Source organism: Lytechinus pictus, chromosome 4 (assembly GCF_037042905.1).
Source record: "Lytechinus pictus isolate F3 Inbred chromosome 4, Lp3.0, whole genome shotgun sequence".
NCBI classification, from domain to species: domain Eukaryota; kingdom Metazoa; phylum Echinodermata; class Echinoidea; order Temnopleuroida; family Toxopneustidae; genus Lytechinus; species Lytechinus pictus.
Window position 1 is genome coordinate 30,566,346 of NC_087248.1, and position 24,523 is coordinate 30,590,868.

A 24,523-nucleotide genomic window follows, 5' to 3' on the forward strand; every position below is an offset into this window, starting at 1 on the left:
ATTGGTGATGCCGAAAAAACGTCTCTGCCGGGAATCGAACCCGGGCCCCCAGCTTTGAACGCCGGTGCCTTAACCACTAGACCACAGAGACGGGTTAGTGGCTAGGGCGACCCCGATCCGATTGACCGTCAGATAGACAGATTTTCGATACTATACCAATTATAATTTCCTTTGTCGGGTGAAGGTGGGTTTCGAACAATGACAAGCCGCCATGCTTGGATATATATAATAAGACAGAAGACATAATAAGACATCAGAAATGCGAAACAAATTCACGAGTAATGCAGTTTTTGAAGTGCCAACAATTAAGTTCTTATATATATATTTATATATGAAAGAGAGAGATAGATACATATATTTATATATACATGTACATGTATATATATATATATACATATGTCTGTGTGTGTTGATTATATATGATTAACACGTTGGCCTTGAAAATGATAATTAATTCAATCACACTCCGTATAACCCTGCACATCACAGTGCAATTCATAATACCACTTCATTTGATTATTGTTAGTGATGAAAAAATGAGAGCAAATTAGTTCCTTGTCGTCATAGCAATTTGCGCGGGTATTTCAATAGCAATGCGTGGTAATTACATGTATGCTAATTTTTTAGGGGAGATTCAATCGCGGAAGGTGATTGGACGATTACGGAGCATCGGGACATGTATCATGGGCGTGGCTTACGGGGATAAAAAACCAGCCTGGATACAAACCATCTCCATATCTGACTCAGACCGTCATCACTGTGTTTCATCGCAAGACACGAAGATTGAAAATCAACTATCATGGTGAGTGGATTTGAAACTAGATTCCATGCATATATTTCTTGTGAGACTGTTTGATTTTTCTGTACATTTATTTAGTTGTTACCACAAATTAGCATTATCGAATATGATTTTATATGTATGCAATGATTTTGTATCATATGTCTTTCTCATGAAAATGAAATATAATTTCAATTTGAATATGTAGGTGGTTGGGATGTTTAATATTTATTGAGTAGAAAGAAAATCTGTCAATCGTCTATAAGTTAAAAGATAATCTATTGCTAACATGTATGATTATACTGTAACGGGTAATAAAAATACGTAGTGTCTGGTGGTGATTTGTACGTAACCAACCAGAGGGCCAAGAACTTAAGGTCCTCTCCGAGGGACATTGAGATGAATGGGTGGGGGCACTGGCGTAAATCCCGGGGGGATGGGGGGATATATCCCCCCACTTTTCGAGGAGGGGGGATGGCCTGTACAAACATCCCCCCCACTTTTTACGAAAGAAATATAAAAAAAATCACAAGAGATAATTATTTTATTGGTGAAAATTCTTCCTAAAATACCGCTTAACAAATAAAAAAATATTATTGAATCATAAAATGCAAATAAAGAGCCAGTTCACCATTTCCAAACGAAATACTTATGTCCTTATTATAACATTGAAGAGAAACCCCCGTTTCTTCCAATTCATCAATGTTGGGGTCTTTGGGGAGGGATTAAGATGGAATGTCAAAAAATTTTGAATGTAATCTCTAATAAAACCATTAAACCATCATGGGGTAAAAAAGATAATAATATTGGAGGGGTATTTGCCATATGGACATACAGTGGCGTAACTACGGGGGGCATGGGGGGCATGGGGGGCACATCCAGGGACCTGGGAAGCGGGGGTGCTGGGGGTGCTGAAGCACCCCCAGAAACTTCCCTGGGGGTGCTGCGTGTATTATTTTCCATAGGCAGCACCCCCACGAATTCCCCCCTGTATTTTTATAAAAATATGTTATAATGTACATAATTATTACATCCCAAAATCGCAAAACATTTACATAGTCTTTCACATATTCCAATACATCCCTCCTGTAACGCGACTCAATCAAGCTCCAGCACTCCGATACAGACGTGGTCGCGCGCGACACGCGATAACCATAGTAGTTTACACCCTACTCGATAGCAGGGAGGGACATATGGGATATGGGTGTGGTTGGACCAAGGGATGGACTTAAAACTTCCAGGTTTTATGTCGAATCAAGTATGCGCGCGCCCCACCGCCCGTGTTTTGTATAAACTATTACAAATCAGACAATATAAATCAAATTTCACAGTCTTTTTCGCCCTGCCCCATGGCCTTGGGAAGCGGGGGTGCTGATGGTGAAGCACCCCCAAAATCTGGGGGTGCTGTCCCGGGGTGTTGCATGTGTTTTTTTCCATAGGCAGCACTTCCTGGAAAGCTAGTGGTAGGTATGATAAATGACAGAAATGTAATAAAAATGAACGACGTTTTGTAGACCCCCCCCTGCCATTCAGAATTTTCACTTTTTTTCAGATCGGAATATCAAATATTTTCTGCTCGCATTATTGATTTTTATAATACAAAATGTATTTAGAATGCCCAGATACTAGTTTTAACTCTAAACACGCGCACGCATGTTTATTCAGATACGCAGCTTGTTTTGAGGGTACTCCGGGCTGAAAATATTTATATCAAATACATTTTATCAAAAATAAATAGATTTTATGAAAATCTGATAACAAATAGTTAAGTTATTTAATTCTAAAGTTTAGCAATATTTTATAAAAATGGTGATATGCATGTCATCATGAATATTTTATAGGTGGGTTGACATGGGCGGAAATCTGTCCCCAAAGGTAGGGGGACGAGGGCCTGTAAAATTTGACAAGCAAAAAAAAAAAGAAGGTTATCACCCTAAATGTAAGGTCATTTTAACCCTAACAAAATTTGACAAGCCCCCCCCCCCCATAAAAAAAAGTTTTCACCCAAAATGTAAGGTCATTTAGTCTAAAATATATGTATTATTTCGATTGTAAAGTGATGTATTTTTCTCCATCATGAAAGACCAAAATTTGATATTGTGTCCCCCTATTTTTGGTAGGGGGACACGTCCCCCTGTCCCCTCTGGGATTTCCACCCATGTGGGTTGAAAATGTCACATCCCCACTATCCTGTTTCTTGTGTTATTACATGGAATCAAAATTGTTTTATTTTTTTCATACCAGTGTGAATGATATGTCTCCCTTATAATTAAATAAGATGCAGCAAAGAATATCTAATGGACTAAATCAGTTGTCAATTCAACTGTTTTTGGTTCTTTAAGGGAAAATAATGAATAAACCTAATTCTATATAATAAAATTCAAAAGAACAAATGGGGATATGACATCATCCGTTTGCTCATTGAATATTAATGAAGACATGCTTAAAACTGTTTCACCGGAATAATGCTAATCTTTAAAATGCAATAACTTTGATATTCCTTGTCGGATTTTTATCAAATCTTTATTCTTATGTTCGTCTGATTTTTCTTTATCTTTTCAAACCATATTACATTCAGTACGGAATTTCAGATCATAATAGAAAAAAAAATCTGCTCGCGCTTCGCGCTCACATTATCAAAGTCAAAATATATCAAATTACCAATCATTTTCTTGATTTACAAAACATGAATAGAATGTCCCGTTTATAGGTCTGAAATCTCAATTTTGTTTCCGCTCGCGCTTTGCGCTCGCATCAGTTGTATAGTTATATACCTATCCTGTTCATGATTAGAAAAGTGCTTAAGATGTCCTGTTTTAAGGTCTGAAATCTCATTTTTATTTCCGCTCGCGCTTCGCGCTCGCATCAATTGTATAATTATATACTTATCTTCTTTATGATTAGAAAAGTGCTTAGAATGTCTCGTTTTTTGGCCTGAAATCTCAATTTTGTTTCCACTCGCGCTTCGCGCTCACATCAATTGTATAGTTATATACCTATCCTGTTCATGATTAGAAAAGTGATCAAGATGTCCCGTTTTTAAGTCTGAAATATCAATTTTTATTTCCGCTCGAGCTTCGCGCTCGCATCGATTGTATAGTTATATACCTATCCTCTTCATGATTATAAAAGTGCTTAGAATGTCTCGTTTTTTGGTCTGAAATCTCAATTTTGTTTCCGCTCGCGCTTCGCGCTCGCATCAATTGTATATTTATATACATATCCTGTTCATGATTACAAAAAGTGCTTAGAATGTCCAGTATTTAGGTCGGAATGTCGGAATTTTTCAGCTCGCGCTTCGCGCTCGCATTATTTGATTGTTGATATATGTATCGTCTTCATGGGTAACTGCAAACAGTCCGCATAACACGTCCCTTTCGATCAGGCCAGAACGTATATAAAACTATCTGCTCGCGCTGATCACGTTCGCAGTTATTATTTGTTACCATATGGAAAAGTAGTCGCATTTGCTCCCGAGCAGCGACCGAACGCGCGTACGTGTACAGAAGCTATGGCACTCTAGATACGAAATTATGTTGTAATGGGGCCGAAATGTGAATTGACTCAAAAGTAAAATTCCTACGAAGCTCGGTTGAGTGGAAATCTATTTTCTACACCTTTTTTTATGATAATACCAAATTTTAAAGAAATTAGAAATTCAGGCTCCAAGGAATTGCTGTTTATAAAACACATGTTTGAGCTTCTCCCACACCAGATTTGCGTATTATTACACGTAAATTTCCCTGTTTGCACACGCTGTGTCGAGGTGGGACGGTCTGTCAAAGACTGTATCTCATGAACCAAACATCGTACGAAAGCCGGTTTCCCGCCAATCTGTGCAGAATATATTTCTCTACAATACATGTAAGAATGATGCTGATTGGTTAAAAATTGTCTACGGAAATAAAGAAAAACTAAGACCCCTTCATTTGTTCACCCAATCAGCCGTCAGTGCGATCTCTGCCCTCATTAGCATACCGGGTCATGACGTATCAAGACGTCTGAGTTTCATCATGGTGGATTTTACATGTAGCGCGGCCTAACATTCTCGGAAAATCAGACAACATTTGAGGTTTACTTCGGGTATTTAGCTAAATTGGATTTTGATCTAGTGACATAAGACTGCAAAGAGTCTGAAACTTTCATTTATATGTATTGTTAAGAACAGAACGAGGAGAATTGTGCTTTTTTCTACAATGTCGGCTCAGGATCGCCCATTCTCATAACTGTACAAAGAGAGGTTGGATAGCACCATTTGTGTCTACGGGGGGATTCCAGCTTGACAGGACGTTCATTGCCGACACCGCAACATATGCAGAAACAACATAAACAACTTTTGTATTTACATGTAGATCTGCCCACTATAAAAAAAAAACGAAAGAAAATGCCATAAACATCAAGCCTACAGTGTTCTGTATGCATGTAGATTTTACGATAATTTACCCATTTTCCATAATGGACGCGTCCGTATCGTAGTTTCGTAAGCTGGCGTGCGCATTGGACCGGAGAGCTCATGAATAATTCATGAAGCGGGCGGCGTACGTCGGTGACCCGCGGAACCCGGTCATTTTGAGCAAATGCGAATTTCCACCCCAAACTTTTCCATATGATACGCATCTTGTTCAGGACCACAAACATTGCTCAAAATGTTCAATTTTCAGGACAAAATACATATAACCCCCCCCCCCCCCAAAAAAAGCTCGCGTTTTGCACTCGAGTTATCTAATTATATATCTGTTCTTTTATAAGAAGAAAGCTAAGAAGTGACTGTAATAAGTGACTGTAATATATATGTGTATATATGTGTGTGTGTTTGTGTGTGTGTGTGGGTGTGTGTGTAGTGCCCTATTGTGTGTGTGTGTGTGTGTAATTATGGAAAACTCAATTCTGTCCACCCCCCACCATTGAGGAGAGATTTCAGCACCCCCACTGAAAAAATCGTTCCCAGGTCCCTGGGCACATCCCCCCCATCGGCTGACCAAAAAAAAAACGGGGAAAGGAGGGAAAGGAGAAAAGAGGGAGAAAGGAAGAGAAACGTATTGGGAAAGAAGAAAATATTATTCATTATAATGTTATATTATATTATAATTATGTTATGTTACATTACATAAGAAACATTTTTATCATAACTTTATGAAACATAATTTGCCCAGCGCCTACGTCTTCATTGTTCCTGGTGCTCACATTGTCTGTTTAACGAGATATATATAATCCTGTTGTACTAAAACATCCCGTTTTCAAGTCAATATAAACCAAATATATTTCCTAGCACTTGAGTTATCATTGTTTTATGTAGTGACATATGCTTCTTTTTCATGACTCAAAAAGTGATTGCCCCATGTTAAGGTCTTCGTATATATGAAACATTTCCTGTCCGTGATTACGTTCGCATTAGTGGATTGGTGAGATATGTCTGCTCTTCATGAATTCCTAAAATCAGTCCTTAAAATGTCCCTTCTTTTGATCTGAATATCAAAAATTTTCAGCTCGCGCTTCGCGCTCGCATCGTTTGGTTAATGAAATACGTATGGTCCTAGTTAATTCCTACAAAGAAACCTTAGAATGCCCCACCTCAGGTCTGAATTATCTAAGTTTTCTGCTCGCGCTTCGCGCTCGCATTGTTTAGCGAGACAGGTACCTATCATGATTACACAAATTTGATTATAATGTCCCTTTTTAGGTGTGAATATAAAGAAAATTCAGCTCGCGCTTCGCGCTCGCATTATTTGATCAGTGAGATACATATCCGTTTAATGACATTGTCCTTAAAATGTCTATATTAGGTCAGTATAACTGGCAACTGAGCGCGCTTCGCGCCCTCACTAGCGCACTCACTCAGTGATTCAAAAATGTTGCTGGTGCCCCCCAATGCCGTGACCCACTGTGGACATATCATTGACAATTCCTTGCATATCTGAAAACATGATTGCAAAAAAATGCCCAAATATTTCAGTCATCCCCCCCCCCCCCACCCATCAACACGGATTTACGCCAGTGGGTGGGGGGGGGGGCAAAATCCCATGGACACACCTTTGGGGGAGGGTGCTTGGCCTATTTCACAATTTTTCGTTCGCAACTACGGCCTCACGCCGAGTTTTTCCAGGTTCTTGATGAGACGCGTAGTATGGCTTTTTGAAGGTACTCAAAAATAGGGAGCAAAGCGTCTGAGCTATCAAGAGGCCACTGTTACATTTCCAGTAGTAAAATTGAAGGATGTGGTGTTCAGCCCCATGCCCCTTCCCCCTTCCTCTCCTTTCGAACCAAAACTTGTTATGGGCACAACAGACTATTTTCCTGGTCTCTCTGACGCGAAATTTACGAATACTGTACTGACTGTGAAGAAAATTAAAAAACAACAGGTCTTATTTATTTACTAAATATCATATAGTACTGTAACACGGCTTTCATTGAACCTCATCATCTCTATACAGTTGGTGATGGCTTAACCTTTTTATATATTTTTTTATAATTTCATTTTCTTAAGAACAACGGTAGGCTTATTACCAGAAAGAGATTAAGCCGAATTTGAACTATGGTATTGATCCTTAAGAGTTATCATGAGATGCGTTTCCCACGTGTCAACAGAGCAAAAAAATTGAATAATGCCCTTAAACAAATGCCTATTTCCAGATTACGAATCTGTGATATTTAAATAGTTACATAAATAATTCACCGAAGGTTAACTGTTAATGATTTAAGATATATGTAAAATCTATGCATTTCGTAATTCTAGTAACGACCTGTTTTAAAACCTTTTAAATTTAATTAATGAAATACTTCAGAAGCTGTATTATTGATATTCTTTCCACTAAAATGAGGCAAACTGAGTGCTGCCCTATTGCCATCGCTATTCAATACAAAATTTACGAGTCATCTTTGGAGAATAATTAGGAGAATGAGCGCTCCGATTAGTCATGAAAGGTTGCCGTGGTAACGAGGCATCCATGCAAATACAGGCAGATGGATGCACTGTGGTGGAAACAAAACCAGCGAGGACATTCTGAATAAATGCAAGCAGTCGTTGCTAGGGGTTACGTGTGTTTGTCTAAATGTATTAGTCATTCATGTTCGGAACGGGCGAGTGCAAATTATATCTTGATAGAGTCAGATATTTGTTGCTAGTAACAACGGAAACAAAGCTTGGTTTGATGTAAAAGAACCGGCCTTGTAATTGTTTTTCCATCCATCCAAATGCCATGGTCATTGCAAATGAATTAGAAAGCAGAAAGCTTCGATGAGGTATATAGTGAATGGATAAACGTGCACGGCTGGCGGGTGCTTGAGTCAATACATCCTAGCATAAAATATTCGATTTGGTTTCAGACCTTATGACACCTTTCTGCTTGATTTCAGGTGAATTTGTTCTCAGTTGGTGCAAATTTCTAACTTACGTCCCTGGTCGTTTTTCACTTCATGTATGACCATGGCCGTCCCACAAAAAAAAACTTAACATGACCCCTAGCAGATTTTTATTTTGAGCCATTTTACCCCCATTTTAAAAACAACAGGTATACCATATACTGACCCTGAAAAGTCCACATTTTAGAGATCAAAGTAAGCATCGCTTTTTACGTTTAATAAGTAAAGACTGACAATTGCAAAGTGAGACCAACCTGAAAAAATCATCAAATTTTCGAATCCCCCAATTTGTTTTTCTCCCCCCAGCGTGAATGTATTTCTCTCCATGTTGGTCAAGCCGGAGTCCAGATCGGCAATGCCTGCTGGGAGTTGTACTGTCTTGAGCACGGCATCCAACCTGATGGTCAGATGCCCTCAGACAAGACCATCGGAGGTGGTGATGACTCCTTCAACACCTTCTTCAGTGAGACTGGAGCTGGAAAGCATGTTCCTCGTGCCGTCTTCGTCGACCTCGAACCCACCGTTGTTGGTTAGTCATATAAGAATTGTTATTCTGTTTAACCCTTTTCTGTTTCCGAATATTGAAATATGGTTGGTAAAAATACACGAATGTATTCAGGTTAAAGGCCTACATGAACATGATAAGTGGAGCATTAATTTGTTGAGATGTAAGGAAAATGTTTGATTTTTTTGTCAAAATTAATATAAAATAACTGATGACAGCACAATCTACACACAGAAACAGGCGTCCTGAGCATGCTGAGTGTTGGTGAAAACACACACATGCACATCAACATAAAAAACCTCAATCGATATGCAGTAGATTTAAAACTAACTTAGATGATTAAAAAATACAAGTGGATATTAACCCATTTCTTATATTTATAATCCCCTTTAGATGAGGTTCGAACCGGCACGTACCGTCAGCTCTTTCACCCAGAGCAGCTGATTACTGGCAAAGAAGATGCTGCCAACAACTACGCCCGAGGTCATTACACAGTCGGGAAAGAGTTGATCGATATCGTTCTTGACAGGATCAGGAAATTGGCTGACCAGTGCACAGGTCTTCAGGGATTCCTAGTCTTTCATAGCTTTGGTGGAGGCACCGGCTCAGGATTCACATCACTTCTCCTAGAACGCCTCTCTGTTGACTACGGAAAGAAGTCTAAGCTCGAGTTCGCCATCTATCCTGCTCCCCAGATCTCTACCGCTGTTGTAGAACCCTACAACTCGATCTTGACTACCCACACTACCCTGGAGCACTCCGACTGTGCCTTCATGGTCGACAACGAGGCTATCTACGATATCTGTCGTCGTAACCTCGACATCGAAAGGCCGACTTACACCAACCTGAACCGTCTCATTGGGCAGATCGTATCGTCAATTACTGCATCTCTGCGGTTTGATGGCGCCCTCAACGTTGATCTGACTGAGTTCCAGACAAATCTGGTGCCCTATCCTCGTATTCATTTCCCTATGGCTACATATGCCCCAGTCATCTCTGCTGAGAAGGCTTACCACGAGTCCCTGTCCACTGCTGAGATCACCAATGCCTGCTTCGAGCCTGCCAACCAGATGGTAAAATGTGATCCCCGTCACGGCAAGTACATGGCCTGCTGTCTCCTGTACCGTGGTGATGTCGTCCCCAAGGATGTCAACGCCGCAATCGCTACCCTCAAGACAAAGCGTACCATCCAGTTCGTCGACTGGTGTCCAACTGGCTTCAAGGTTGGGATAAACTACCAGCCACCCACCGCCGTTCCCGGTGGTGATCTTGCCAAGGTCCAACGTGCTGTCTGCATGTTGAGCAACACCACCGCCATCGCAGAGGCATGGGCTCGTCTTGACCACAAATTCGATCTGATGTACGCCAAGCGTGCTTTCGTCCATTGGTACGTCGGAGAGGGTATGGAAGAAGGAGAATTCTCTGAGGCTCGTGAAGATTTAGCTGCTCTTGAAAAGGACTACGAAGAGGTCGGTGTCGACTCCCCCGGTGAAGAGGGAGAAGAAGGAGAGGAAGGAGATGAATACTAAGCTTTGATGTTTGATTTGTCTTACCTTTAATACTCGATTTTAATTCCTATCAAACAACATCGTAATGACGGCATTTTATTTCTTGTTTTCTCCGTCCTGGTGGGTGTTTCATAAAGCTGTTCGTAAAGTTAAGCATGACTTTACGCACGACTGGAACATGTTCTTGGGTCATAAATCAATTGCATAGGGATATCCCATAGCACATGAAAGGATCACCAGTCATGCGTAAAGTCATTCGTATCTTACGAACAGCTTTATGAAACACCCACCAGGCTTTTATTCTTAGTGCTTTCTGTGAACGTAGAGCAAGACGCTATCTCTAGCAATGCTGCATTATTGCGACTGAATGTGAATGATTTTAAGACGCCCGGTTGGGGCAGATCAAAAAATTGTTTCAATATGGACAGAATTTGACAAGTAGAAATTATAATGGGTTCGAAATTTTTGCCTAAAGATGTGGTATAACTGCCTGAAAAAGATAATCTCAACGGAAATATAAGCATAAAAAAGGATCATCACTTAATGATAAAAAAAAATTTGCTACCATAACTTCAAAATGGGCACGATGAACGGGGCCCATGAGAATTGTTCCCCTAGGCTCCCGTTCAGCGGCTAGGGATATGTGAGGTTGTGTGGGTGAGTGTGTGTGTGTGTATGTGTATCGGCTGTGCCATGACCTGTGAGTGTATGTGCAATATTTTGAATTTTTTTAAACACCTTTTCTGAACATGAGTGTTTTATTAAGTATCCTATCTTTGTTTTTCAGTGACAAATTTCCCCTGAGCCAATCGGGTGCAAGGATTTCAGTGGCTTTTAACAAATAATCAGTACACTATCACTATTTGGTTCATGAAATGTTCCTCGAATAATCTTTTATCTGCTATGGTAAGTTGTGATATATGACTTTTTATTTTCTAGTTGTAATATGAAACTCAAATACAACTCCGCTCCTTCCCAAAACAAAGAAAGCACAATGAGCTAATATATAATTTCTAATGTCCAAAGGTAATCAAATTGTATTCTACAATCAATTACTTAAAATACATTGTCAAAGTTATTTAATAGTAGATGAATTTTGCCAAAGGAAAATGGTGAACAAATGCGAATCAGAGCATGGTGAAGAAAGCATACATATCGATAATCTTATATTTAATATAAAATTACCGTTCTAGATAAACATACAATACAATTGCTGAATTGGTTCAATAGGCTTTGCCCTATGATCAAGTCAGAAAGTGATATGAACAACAAATATCTGATCATTTATTGGCGTCAGTCTTGTTTGAATAAAATAACTATATAAAACATGTTAAATTGTCAAATTAAACTCGCCGAGTATACATTCCTTACATTGAGCCTTTGTCAAGAATATATGAAATAAATTTTGAGTCTTTTCAGTGTGATTTTATTTTTAAGATTATTTTGTCATAAATGAAGTGATGTAATTTTTTTCTTTAAGTTGTAAGGAGTAACTGAATATAGGTATGTACCGTGTGAGAATGGGAAGAGAAGGGAGGGGGGCAGAGGAAAATACATGACGTGCAGGAGAGAGAGAGAGAGAGAGAGAGAGAGAAAGTCGTGAATGTGACTGACATATAATTGGGAGATACCTATGTTCTGTTTCTGTTTATGGTTACTCCCTTAGGAACTCGGCAGGACAACATTTTGCTGGTAAACGCCAAGCTGGTATACTGTTGCGTATCACAAAAAACGAAACCGAGATTTATCGATGATTTATCATATCTTAATCGCAAATACAATAGACAAATGACCTACCATTCTAACGCTTAAAATCTCCTCTTTCATCTGAAATTAATTAGATTATTCCTCATTTACGCATGAGTAAGCAAGAACAATTTGAAGAGGGGATATCAAAAAGTCATTTGGCGGGCTGTATCTGGGTTTCAAAAACAAAACCACATTTTAAAAAAGTTCAATATCTGCTCTTTAATTTGATACCTCAATAACAGAAAATGGTCAAGAAATAACAAAGTTCTGGTTATTTGAAATAAGGCTTGAATTTCAATAATTTCATAAAATTAAGAGGTTTTACAGGCTAGCGTTCAAACTCACTCGACACACTTGTCGACGATCAGCCATGCATTAGGTCTTTTGTTAACCATGCGATAGCTTCTGTGGGAAACCGGTGAAAACACGTTTATTTAATGAAATTATGGAAATACAAGCATTGTTTCGAGGGAACATAACTTTTTACTTCTTGACCATTTTTTGTGATCAAGGTATCAAATAAAAGAACAGATATTGAACTTTTTAGGCATGTGATTTTCATTTTGAAATTCAGATACTCCCCCCCCCCCCACCGCCAAGTGAGTTTTTTAGTATTCTCTCTTCAAATTGTTTTTGCTCACTCATGCGTGAATGAGGAATACTCTAAGTAATATCAGATAAGAGAGGAGATTCTAAGCTTTACATCGGTAGGTCATTTGTCTATTGTATTTGTGATTAAGTTATGATAAATCATCGGTTTCGTTTTTTGTGGGACGCACTGTATAACCAATTACATAGGAAACATTTTATGTCTAAGTTAATCAGTCATAGCGGCTGACCTTATAGACGACAGCTATTACTCTTGGGCCTTTTTTTTTATCAAAGTGGAGACAATGGCAGAGTTGGGATTCGAACTCACAACCTTATGAGTCCAATGCTCTAACCACGGGACCACACGACCAGCGTGGTCCAGTGATCGAGAAACATGAAGAAACAACAAAAGAGACAGACAAAAGAAAAGAGGGTGGGAGAATGAATTAAGGGTGTGAGGGAATGGGAGGGGGAGGGAGTAAGAGAGAGGGAGAGAATGGTAAGAAAGCTAAGTAAATGGGGGAAGAGGAGGGAGAAGAGAAAATGAGCTATAAGAAAGTCAACAGACATGAGAGTCGGGCCCGGGGGGGGGGGGCACTCAGTATATAATGCATAGTGGGTATGTGCCGCGGAGGGGACCCCCATTTTTACACTCAAATTTCCGTTCCAAGGCATAGCATTTTTATCTTATTGAGAAAAAGAACAAAGAAAGCCGCTCCAAAGCATAGCATTTTCTTCTCATCGAGAAAAAAGAAGAAAGAAATCCGCTCCAAAGCTTCGCATATTTTTCGTTACGCCGTTTCGGTCGCATTGATCGGATGATCCGCTACAATGAGCTGCAATTTTGGTGAAAAGCGGCCGCAGACCATCGCCTCTGCGCTAGCGCACCCGGCACCCGTGCCGTCGGGCTAGTTGCATGCACGTATGCCCGTTCCATAGGGATGCATACGCACTCACACGCAGGCAATCCGTTCCAAGGCCGACCCCCGTTTTCACAAACATTTGTAGTTCCGAAGCCCGTTCCGAGGACAATCCGTTTTACAATAAGCCCGCTCCAGAGCCCCTGTTTTTTTGTCTCGCCCGCGGCACACCCCTACCACTTTTTTTGGGGAGTCGGGAGAGGGTAGAGTGTAGGTGGTGTGAGAGGGAGACAGACAGACAATTTTTTGTGATGCAACGTCAAGTCCATCCTTTTTTTCATTTTAATACAACAATGATATAACAACTAATTGTTACACAGAAAGTGAATATCCATTCGTCCGAATGTCATAAAGAAAATACCATCTCGAAAGTTACATTATCTGTTCTCTTATGTGATTTCTCAAAGACTATAACCAAAGAAAAAAATTGAAGCAAGAACAAAGTTCTGTTTCATTAAAGCAATGAAGACATTTTCATGAGGATTTCATTAAAAGGCGTTTTCATAAACTGTAACAATAGTATAATTGACACAATTTTTAATGCATGGCCGATCGTCAGCAAAACTGAGTAAGTTGGGCAGCTTGATTGTAAAACGTCTTAGCTTTCTAAAATTATGGAAATTGAATCATTATTGAAACAGAAAAAAATGCTATTTATTAGTTCTCAGATCTGTAGATCGAGTTATCAACCTTGAGAGCTTATGATAATGAAAGTTTTGACGTGTTATTTTCTTTTTGAAATTTAGATACTGTTCAGCAATTTGATTAATTTATGTATGTATGTAGGTGTGTATGTATGTATGTGTGGGTGCGTGCGTGTACGGGTGTATGTATGTGTGTATGTATGTATTTATGTATTTATTTATTTATTCATTCATTCATTCATTCACTGCTAGTATTATTTTTCGGGGGGTATCCTTTATTCAAATCGTTCATACTTGCTAATGCGTGTTATATGACACCTAGATAAATCATTGCCATTTGGTTGGTTGTTTGATATCGATCATTCTGTCCATTTTACAATGACGTCATCAACCTTACAATTTTGGATTCATTCATCGTGCAATTTTGGATCCATAGGAGATTTGTAAATTGCACTACTAGTGTGTGTAGCGCGCATGCTGTATGTACTGACAATCAACTGAACGAGCATATTTTGCATCGAAATTAATAAATTTCATTTCATTTTTTTTGGTGTCATATAAGTCAAATAATGAATGTTCTTTTCATTCGAGCAGTGGACAGAATACTTCATTCGGTGAAAGATGAAATGAATGATTCATTCAACTCGGCTACGCCTCGTTGAATGGTTCGTTTCATCTTTCACTACATGAAGCATTCTGTCCATTGCACGCATGATTATTTATTATTTGTTCAATGTATCATGTGACTTTAGCCAAATGAAAGAAAAGACTCTTTTCGATGATATGTCATTTGTTATGATGCATCGACAATTCTCGGTGTCGTTTTTATGGACCGCGTAATGTGTATTAACTCTGGAAATAAATGTCAACATAGCGTTAAACCTTGAAATTATTTTTTAATTTACTTGAAATCGACTTTTTTAATAATGGGTCTATTTTCTATTCGCGCTTCACGAACCCGCTCAATTTATTGATAGTGTGCGGTGGGAACAAAACCATATTCGAGACTAAAATTTTGCCATCATGGTAATTTCTGTAATTAATTGGATGACATTGACGTTGCTAACAACAAATAAGGATGGACCTACCGGTTGTTATGGGAGTTGGCCGATATCTATTGAGTAAAGCTTGCGTGCATCCACCGCGTGGTCTGGTACATGAGATGCGAGGTATATAACAGCTGCCTGGAAACAGATCGCCTCCATTACTCACCTAGCCCTTATAGACGTGTTTCATCATAATAGACGATCGTTCTTAAAATCAAGTCATCATGGTAAGTTCTTTAAAACCATTTCTGCTTATTCAAATAAAAAAAGGTTAGTTGAGAGTGGCGTGTTATGTTCATGGAAGATTATAGTGACCCTCCCTGGCGTATATAGGTTCTAACTCACGCCCTGTCTTCCGAGAATCGTGTGTTCGAATCCCATCGCAACGTTAATCCTCTTTGGAAAGCCGTCCGCCTTCCCTTTTACGAAAAGAAGCTTTGACTCAGCGATGCTCAGAGCTTCAAGACCAGAGAAAATGTATCATCAAAGGCCCTTCATGACAAAGAACAACCAAGAAGTCTTTGTCGCAAACCGGGGAATCGAAACAGCAGTTTAGTATTTAATTCATGACAAACGATAGGCCTACATTTGCAATTTTCCATTAACTCTGAAACTAGGCTTCTGATGTTTCTGGTCAACAAATTTCGCGCAGATATCCTAGGTGTTCTTTGTCATCTAACGGGCATTTTACAATACATTTACTCTGTTTCTTGAATCCTCCGTTCGTCGCAGAGCTGAAAATCTCTTTTGTCGACCTGTGGGTGCTACGTGGTATCCGGTAGGTTGTGAAAGTCAATGGCATATTTGAACTTGAGCTGTTGCTAGAATGCTCATGAGAGCAGAAAAAATCAATTCAATTGTGTTCGGGCAAACCAGAATCATATGACCGGTGTGTCGGCAGAGTGTTTAAAGACTCTTTAGATTCTCTGCCGCCATTTATCCAGGGTGAGTATGTGTCTTTCGAGCATATCAAATACTATACACAACAAAAAAAGTAAGTCCCCCCTAAATCAAATTGCTGTAACTTTTGAACGGAATTATTTTGAGATATGATATTCCGTAGGTGGTTTTCTACACTCATTAAGCAACTCCTGGAGAAAAATAAGATTGATCGGTTGAGTCATGCATGAGTAATTAAAGATTGAATAAAAAATGACAATTTTTGAAAGTCACAAGAGTCGTTTTTCAGATTGTGCAAATACAAAGTTGGGCATATGTTGTCTTTAGGTGAATTTTATGGTGTTATGGTGTTTTACTATCCATCATTTAGCCACTCCACACACAATTTTGATATCATATGTTCATGGTTCAGTGAGCACAATGTATTGCAGGGGCCGCGGGGGGGGGGGAGGGGGGGGGGCTGGGCAGGGAGCTTCAGTCCCCCCCCCCCCCCACTTTTTTCCAAAAGCATGTACAAAAATGTAAAAATGACCATACGATTGTGATTTTTTTGCATGGTCAGCCCCCCCCCCCATTTTGAAAACCCCTTCCCCAGCCCCTGTATTGTGACGTATCATCATAGGGGTTTGTGGTAGTATCCTCTACAACTTGTTAGATCATGTTAAAATTTGAAAATGTTGGTGGCTCCCCCGATTATAGGCCCCTCCCCCATTTTAAAATTCTGGACCCACCACTGATTTGTCCATGAATTAAACTGATCATGAGAAATTGTTAGGAAAAGAATACATTTATGCAGTATAAAGAGTATTCATTCCTAAGTTTTCGAATGTGCTCGCTCAACCATGAAAATAATTAAAGTTTGGAAAGTGTGTGGTGATAGAAATGATGGATGATAAAACAATAGCAATTAAAGTCTTATTTGAAACCGAATTTGCCCCCAATATTCTCTTTATTACCCTTAAAATGAGTCTGTGACATTGAAAATACCAATTTTCCCACTTTGATGCGTGCTCACTCATCCATAAATAAACAAATCGATTTCATTTTTGCACAGAATTATGCCTATAGGTTGATAATCATTAGTGCCAAATGACATTGCTAAAGACAGCCGTGAAAAAAAGTTCCACCATATTGAATAAGGGGTTACTTATTCTTAAACATGTGCACTCATAATGTACACAAGTCTATGAGAGATGAAGTCAAAATTTTTGCAAATATGAAATGAGGGTTTGTTTCATGGACGGTTTTTCTTACTTCTGCCAATAGTTATTTCATGAAACTTCGTACATGGCTTCAGAGTAACACTATACAAAAGGCGCGCACACCAAAATAACCATTCGATACGACACAGAGTGGGGCCAAGGCCTTGAACTTTCTTCTCATTTGCATAATTTTCGAATATTGTGTGCTCACTGATGCATTAAACATCGGGATTTTCATAAAAATCAAATCGAATGAACTATGCAAGGAGGTTTGTGACAGATATCCATAGTAACAAACTGCATTTTTCCAATAACGTAAAAAAGAGCTAATCGCATTCCACATGTTCATTCAAGCGTGGATATTTAATTAAACGCCTTTGAATCATTGAAGCATGTTAATTGGTCATGAACATAACGAAAAAGTTGAGAAAAGATCATTTTCAGTTCCCAAAATGAACCAATACTTGCCTATGATATTTAAAAAACGTATTTTTTGTTTTCAATAAATGTTCATTGAACCGTGAAACGATGAATATTGTTGAAGAAACTCTTCCAAAAATAACTGTCATCATATTTTATCATTTTTATTCATATAAATGTGTAAAAAATCAAATTATAGCAAATTTCGACTTGTGTTTATTCAACCGTAAAATTTAGCCAAAAAAGTTGTATCGTCTTTTAGAGAGTACCTTTTACAAGCCTTCTGACTATTTTTTATGATGAGAATGTGGAATAAGTTCCAATAAAATGGAATCAAAGTCATGATATTTGGCTTGTGACTTTTGAAAAGTGACATTTTTGCCTTCTGACGGTGCTCACTGAAGCATGAAGTGAAATACGTCCATAACGTTTACTCAGAGGGTAGCTTATAAAATTACCTACACGCTCATGTAAAAATATATTAAAAACTCGCATTGGTTCGGAAATTATTGATGTTTTGGGGGACTTACTTTTTTTGTTGTGTATATTTTAACGTTTCTATGCGCCTGCAAAAAACATAGATTTATTATCCTCGATCCCTTTAGCCCGGAAAGCATTTAGCAAAACACGAACACTTATAGGAATACATTCTTACCAGGTAGACATTTACCTTACCTGGATTGAGTGAGGCACAATATTGGTCAATTTCTTGCTGAAGGAAATTCCGCAATGGCTGGGATTCGAACCCTAGACCCTCTGTTACAAAATGAGAAGAGTAATTTTCTATGCCATAACGCTCCACAATACACCTAAGTTTAGAATTCTTAAGAAATATGTTTCGTCATGGAAGTCTTTGCAATTTTTATTCTCCAGCGTGAATGTATTTCTCTCCATGTTGGTCAAGCCGGAGTCCAGATGGGCAATGCCTGCTGGGAGTTGTACTGTCTTGAGCATGGCATCCAGCCTGATGGTCAGATGCCCTCAGACAAGACCATCGGAGGTGGTGATGACTCCTTCAACACCTTCTTTAGTGAAACTGGAGCTGGAAAGCATGTTCCTCGCGCCATTTTCCTTGACCTCGAACCAACTGTTGTAGGTAAGCGCTTGAAACTTCTTTAATTCTATCTCATGCACTGCCACTCTGAAAATTTGGTGTGATCCACGTTACAAGATTACTAATCTGAGGTCGTCTGAAAAAAACATCACCAGGCTAATCATTTTTTTCACATTCATTTAACCTTCGGATACGAGAAGTATAAAGAAGAGTTAGAATATAGGTCTGAACATGGACCTATTACGAATAATAGGTCCATGGTCTGAAAGAGTGAAGAATCACACTTTACGAGGAAAAATGTGAAGACATATACGCCACATCTGGCTTTCCAGCGAACCTTTGTAAGAATTAGGGCAATTCGAAATTTTAAAAAAAATATTGATTTTAATATTTTGCTATGTTGTTTTCATGTTGATCCAACACAATAACATATCAAACTCAAACATATAGTAATGGACCGTTATTATGATTGAATGGGCAACAATGGTATTAAAAGGTATATTCTTTGTTCGTTCTATAGACGAAGTTCGCACTGGGACGTACCGTCAACTCTTCCACCCTGAGCAGCTGATTTCCGGCAAAGAAGACGCAGCTAACAACTACGCCCGAGGTCACTACACCGTCGGGAAAGAGTTGATCGATATAGTTCTGGACAGGGTTAGGAAGTTGGCTGACCAGTGCACTGGACTCCAAGGATTCCTAATCTTTCACAGCTTTGGTGGAGGCACCGGCTCAGGATTTACATCCCTGCTCATGGAGCGTCTGTCTGTTGACTACGGGAAGAAGTCTAAGCTCGAGTTCGCCATCTATCCTGCACCCCAGATCTCAACCGCAGTTGTAGAACCCTACAACTCGATCTTGACTACCCATACTACCCTGGAGCACTCCGACTGTGCCTTCATGGTCGACAACGAGGCTATCTACGATATCTGTCGTCGTAACCTCGACATCGAACGGCCGACTTACACCAACCTCAATCGTCTCATTGGGCAGATCGTATCGTCAATTACTGCTTCTCTGCGATTTGATGGCGCCCTTAACGTCGATCTTACTGAATTCCAGACGAATTTGGTTCCTTATCCGCGAATTCATTTCCCTCTGGCTACCTATGCACCAGTTATTTCTGCTGAAAAGGCCTATCATGAGCAGTTGTCTGTTGCTGAAATTACTAACGCCTGTTTCGAGCCCGCCAACCAGATGGTAAAGTGTGATCCCCGGCATGGCAAGTACATGGCCTGCTGTCTCCTGTACCGTGGTGATGTCGTCCCCAAGGATGTCAACGCTGCCATCGCTACCATCAAGACCAAGCGTACCATCCAGTTCGTCGACTGGTGTCCAACTGGTTTCAAGGTCGGTATCAACTACCAACCACCCACCGTCGTTCCCGGTGGTGATCTTGCCAAGGTCCAGCGTGCTGTCTGTATGTTGAGCAACACTACCGCCATTGCCGAGGCATGGGCTCGTCTTGACCATAAGTTCGATCTGATGTACGCCAAGCGTGCTTTCGTCCATTGGTACGTCGGAGAGGGTATGGAAGAAGGAGAATTCTCTGAGGCTCGTGAAGATTTGGCTGCTCTCGAAAAGGACTACGAAGAGGTCGGAACTGACTCCCACGAAGAAGAAGAAGGAGAGGAAGGAGATGAATACTAAGCTTTGATGTTTGATTTGTCTTACCTTATTCGACTTTGATTTTTATCAATCAACATCGTGATGATGGTATTTGATTTGTTTTTCCTCGCCGTGTCTCTTTCTGTGAATGTATAGTATGTTATCTCGCGCGTTCCATCTAATATGAATGTTTTCATGACAAAATTTAACAAAACAAAATAATGTGAAGGTGCGCATCAAGGATGTCACAATGCGGATAAAGGGGAGGATTTTTTTTTTCGAATTTGTAGAAGACTGAATAGTAAAACTAAAGAGGGATCTAACTTTAAAAAAAATCCTAATAGTGTCAACAGAGCATAATGAGGGGGCAAATCCTTACTTAAAAATGCAAGGTTTTTCCATTATAATTCTCAAAAGGGGATACTCAGGGGGAGGCACTTCTCATTTGCCCCCCATCCTCCCTCACTCCCGTTAAGCCAATGGGTATATTTGTGTGTGTATTTTGTGTGTATTACGATAATAAGAGGGTAATTGCAATATTTTCGTATTTTCTCTTCAACATTGTCTGAATTATTATACGTTGCAGTCATACCAACGAAACCGACCCCATTTTGACCGATGGTTTGTCATTGATAATAACGTAATAAGTCTCGAATTGGTTACAGCATTGTGGCTGAAGCGGTTTTTTATTTCATTCCTTTTTTGTCCGCGATGGTAAAATTCATATTTGAATGTTAATTTTCCAGTCGTAATGTAAAAATCAAATTTGCGCCCGATCTCCACTAGCAAAATTTCATAATGTTCATATGATCAAATCATATTGAAACGACGGATTGCAAAAGTCCGTTAGAGATTGAACAAATTTTAATCAGACATGGAAATTTTGATGGAGAATGACAAACTTATCATTTTTTATATAATATGTTGTTCTAGATCAATAAACACAGAGACTAGATTTTATGATCAAGTCAGTAAGGAATAATTATGAACAAAACAAATTGAATCAAATAGTATCAAACTCATGAATAATCATACTTAATTGTCAGAATTAAAGAAATGTACTTTCTTGCCTTTCAAATGTGTAATAAAGTTTACAATATGAATCTGTTCTGAAATTTTATTGTCATAAATGGAGTAATAATTCTCATTTTCTTTATCCAAAGTTGATCGATTATGATTTAAAGTGACCAAAGTGAGTGTTTAAAAAATGATTTAAGTGTGATATAAGAATCGAACTCAAGTTCCCAATTACGTTTGGTATATCAAGTTATCATAAGATATGAATTGTTAGATAATATATTAATAAACATAATAATACTATAATAATAAAAATTATAATTACGAATTAATAATAAGAAGAAGAAGGAGAAGAAGAAGGAGAAGAAAAAGAAGAAGAAAAAGAAGAAGAAGAAGAAGAACTAAGAAAACTAAATACATAAAAGATCTCATAATTTACTTTGGGCGACTTATTGTTGGTTTTGGGGTGGCAGGTCACATATGAATGTCTGTAATGTCTCTAATCCTCCCTTGACATGATTTGATTTGATTTGATTTATTGATTTCCGTTTCACAATAATTGTAAATAATTATGATAAATATAACATAACAAGGTCGAAAATACTGCAAGACATAATAAAATATATATATAACATAATTTTAGATTTAAGAAACACAATTCAATAAATAAAGTTACCTAAGATGACATTTGTATTTAAAAGTAAAACGGAGGGTCTTGCCGAAAAAAAGCAAAGCTTGTACAAAAGGCAAGCCCCTAACTTAGTTTCATTACAAAATTACAACAAAGAAATATTGGGTCGTAATGATATATAGAACTTTTATTTAAAAATGAATACAAATAATTATTGCGCACTTTACAAAAAAGTAACTGATGGATCGTGTGAGAAATATTTTGTTTTATAATATTAGGGAGAGAGGGGGAGGTGAGAGGGAGAAGAGGGGAGGGACAGAGAAGTGCAGTGTACATTACGTAGAAAGAAAGCGGACAGCAGGAGCAGGTACTTTGGCTAATTGCAATTTTAAGAAGAAAAAAAGTAATAACAAACAATATGCATGTATATGTATATAATATGAGCGCTTATAATACGCATATACACAAAAGCCGAGTATAATTAAATCAGTTATTCAACTTGACCTGTTTGCAACGAATATTGCAAAATTAACATTTTTATTAACATGCATGCTTCAGTTTCGGTAATTACCCCAGTGTTAAATTATTTTTGAAAACTTTAACAAAATCGGGGAAACTCCATCAAAAGTGGTCCGGAGAGGCGTAGGCCTATTATCATTATCATGATTACCTTGGGTAAGATTTTCTGGAGAAATGAGATTGTCATGAGAGTGAAAACAAAAGGTGGAGGGTAAAGAGAATGATAGATAATAGAGAGGGGGATGCAAAGAAGGTCAGCCAGTAAGATTGATAGAGGGATTGAGAGAGGGGGAGAGGGGGGTTAGAGAGATGGGGGTAGAGAGATGGAGGGGGAGAGAGAATGGCAAGAAGGTCAGCCGGTAAGATTGAGAGAGAGTGGAATAAAAAACGTTTTCAAATGTCTCCACATCGGTAAATTGCCAATTCGTCTACAGCCAACTCGTCCACTCACCACATGGTCTATCTTCATTTAGTCTAATGCCATTCCGTCCATCAACATTTCGTCTAACAACCAGTTCCACTGGCCATTTGGTCCAATTACCACTTCGTCTAATCACCAGTTCGTCTATGACCATTTCGCCTCATAACCAGTTGGTCTAAAACCCATTTTATTTTCATTAATTTTGCCCAATTAACACTAAGTAATAATTAATAATTAATAATAATAATAATAATTGTTAATTTATATTGCGCAATTTCTATTTGGATATACTCAACTGTGCATTACAATACATAACAGAAAAGCAGAAAAACAATTATTAACAGTATACGCAAAAATTTTAGAAGTAAATTTAAGCTCGCTAAATTAATCGAAGAAAAATAAGTAAAGATTAATTATTTCTACAAAATACATAACAAAAAAGTGACTTATTTATTAAAAACTCTCTTGATAGAGGTGGGATTTCAGTTTAGTTTTAAATAAGTTGACAGAGGATGCATTTCTTATTGAGGAAGGGAGACTATTCCAGAGTTTGGGTGCAGCACTGAAAAAGGCACGGTCACCTAGTGTAATCTTTGTTTTACATGGTGGGAGACTGAGGAGCATTGTGTCATGGGAACTACGAAGCCCGTAAGACTGGGTGGGTGATTTTAATTTAAGGAGTTCACTGAGATAGGTGGGGGCCATGTCATGTAGTATCTTATATGTTAGGAGCATTATTTTGAATTTGATTCGCTGACGTACTGGAAGCCAATGTAGATCGTGGAGTAGGGGCCTTACATGGGAAAATTTGGGGGAATTACAAATGAGTCTGGCACATGCATTTTGAACACGCTGTAATTTGTTTATCTAAGAATCTGGTAAGCCAAAAAGTAGTCCATTACAATAATCCAATTTTCTTGTTACAAATGCATGGACCAATGTATTAATACATGTGCTGCTAAAATATTTTCGGATATGACGTAAGTTGTAGAGATGATAGAAGGCAGTTTTGCATGTTTTGGATATGTGGGTTTCCATGTTTAGCTGCGAGTCAAACCAGACACCAAGGTTTTTTGCAACCATGGTCTGCTTGACTACAGTATTTCCAACTGTTATGCAATCTATATTTAGTTTAGACACTTGTCTAGGTGTTCCAATGATAAGAAACTCAGTTTTGCTTTCATTGAGTTTCAACTTACTGCTCAACATCCATCTACGAAGTTCCTGTAGACAGTGTTCAAGAGCCAAAAAGTAAAATTAGACCAAATGGTATATGGACTGAATGGCTATTTGACCAACTGGTTATTAGACGAAATGGTGAGTGGACGAGATGGCAATTAGACCATGTGGAGTGGACGAACTGATGGTATACCAAATGATAGTAGACGAGTAGGTAATTGGACGAATTGGCATTAGACAAATTGAAAATAACCCTACACCAATCAGATGAACCTTTCAGTGAATTGTTTAATCATTGGACATAAATACGATTTTGGTCAAATATCACAGCCTCCCTTATCATGTTCATTGAATATTTTCCTTTAAAAGTTTTTATGCTCTCAAGATCATGGCGGACAAGCAGGTCAAAGTGGTTTTGTGGGTGTACCTCAAACCAGGGGGCGGATCCATGAATTTCCAAGGGGAAAGAATG

At 38.7% G+C, this 24,523-nt stretch overlaps 2 protein-coding genes across 3 annotated transcripts; both read left to right on the forward strand.

The window, feature by feature from the left end:
* Positions 1-722: 722 nt before the first annotated feature.
* LOC129258713 (tubulin alpha-1 chain-like) lies at positions 723-11,574 on the forward strand. Of its 2 annotated transcripts, none has more exons than XM_064098813.1 (3): positions 723-802; positions 8,444-8,666; positions 9,036-11,574. In XM_064098813.1, exons 1-3 carry the CDS (start codon positions 800-802, stop codon positions 10,169-10,171), a joined length of 1,362 nt encoding a protein of 453 aa, XP_063954883.1. In that variant the 5' UTR covers positions 723-799; the 3' UTR covers positions 10,172-11,574. The 2 variants fall into 2 exon arrangements, with proteins under 2 accessions (XP_063954883.1, XP_063954884.1); XM_064098814.1 differs by lacking the exon at positions 723-802 and adding an exon at positions 7,970-8,131.
* A 3,230-nt stretch (positions 11,575-14,804) lies between these two features.
* On the forward strand, positions 14,805-21,399 carry LOC129258712 (tubulin alpha-1 chain-like). The gene is made up of 3 exons (XM_054896942.2): positions 14,805-15,327; positions 18,496-18,718; positions 19,197-21,399. Exons 1-3 carry the CDS (start codon positions 15,325-15,327, stop codon positions 20,324-20,326), a joined length of 1,356 nt encoding a protein of 451 aa, XP_054752917.1. The 5' UTR covers positions 14,805-15,324; the 3' UTR covers positions 20,327-21,399.
* The last annotated feature ends 3,124 nt before the right edge of the window (positions 21,400-24,523 follow it).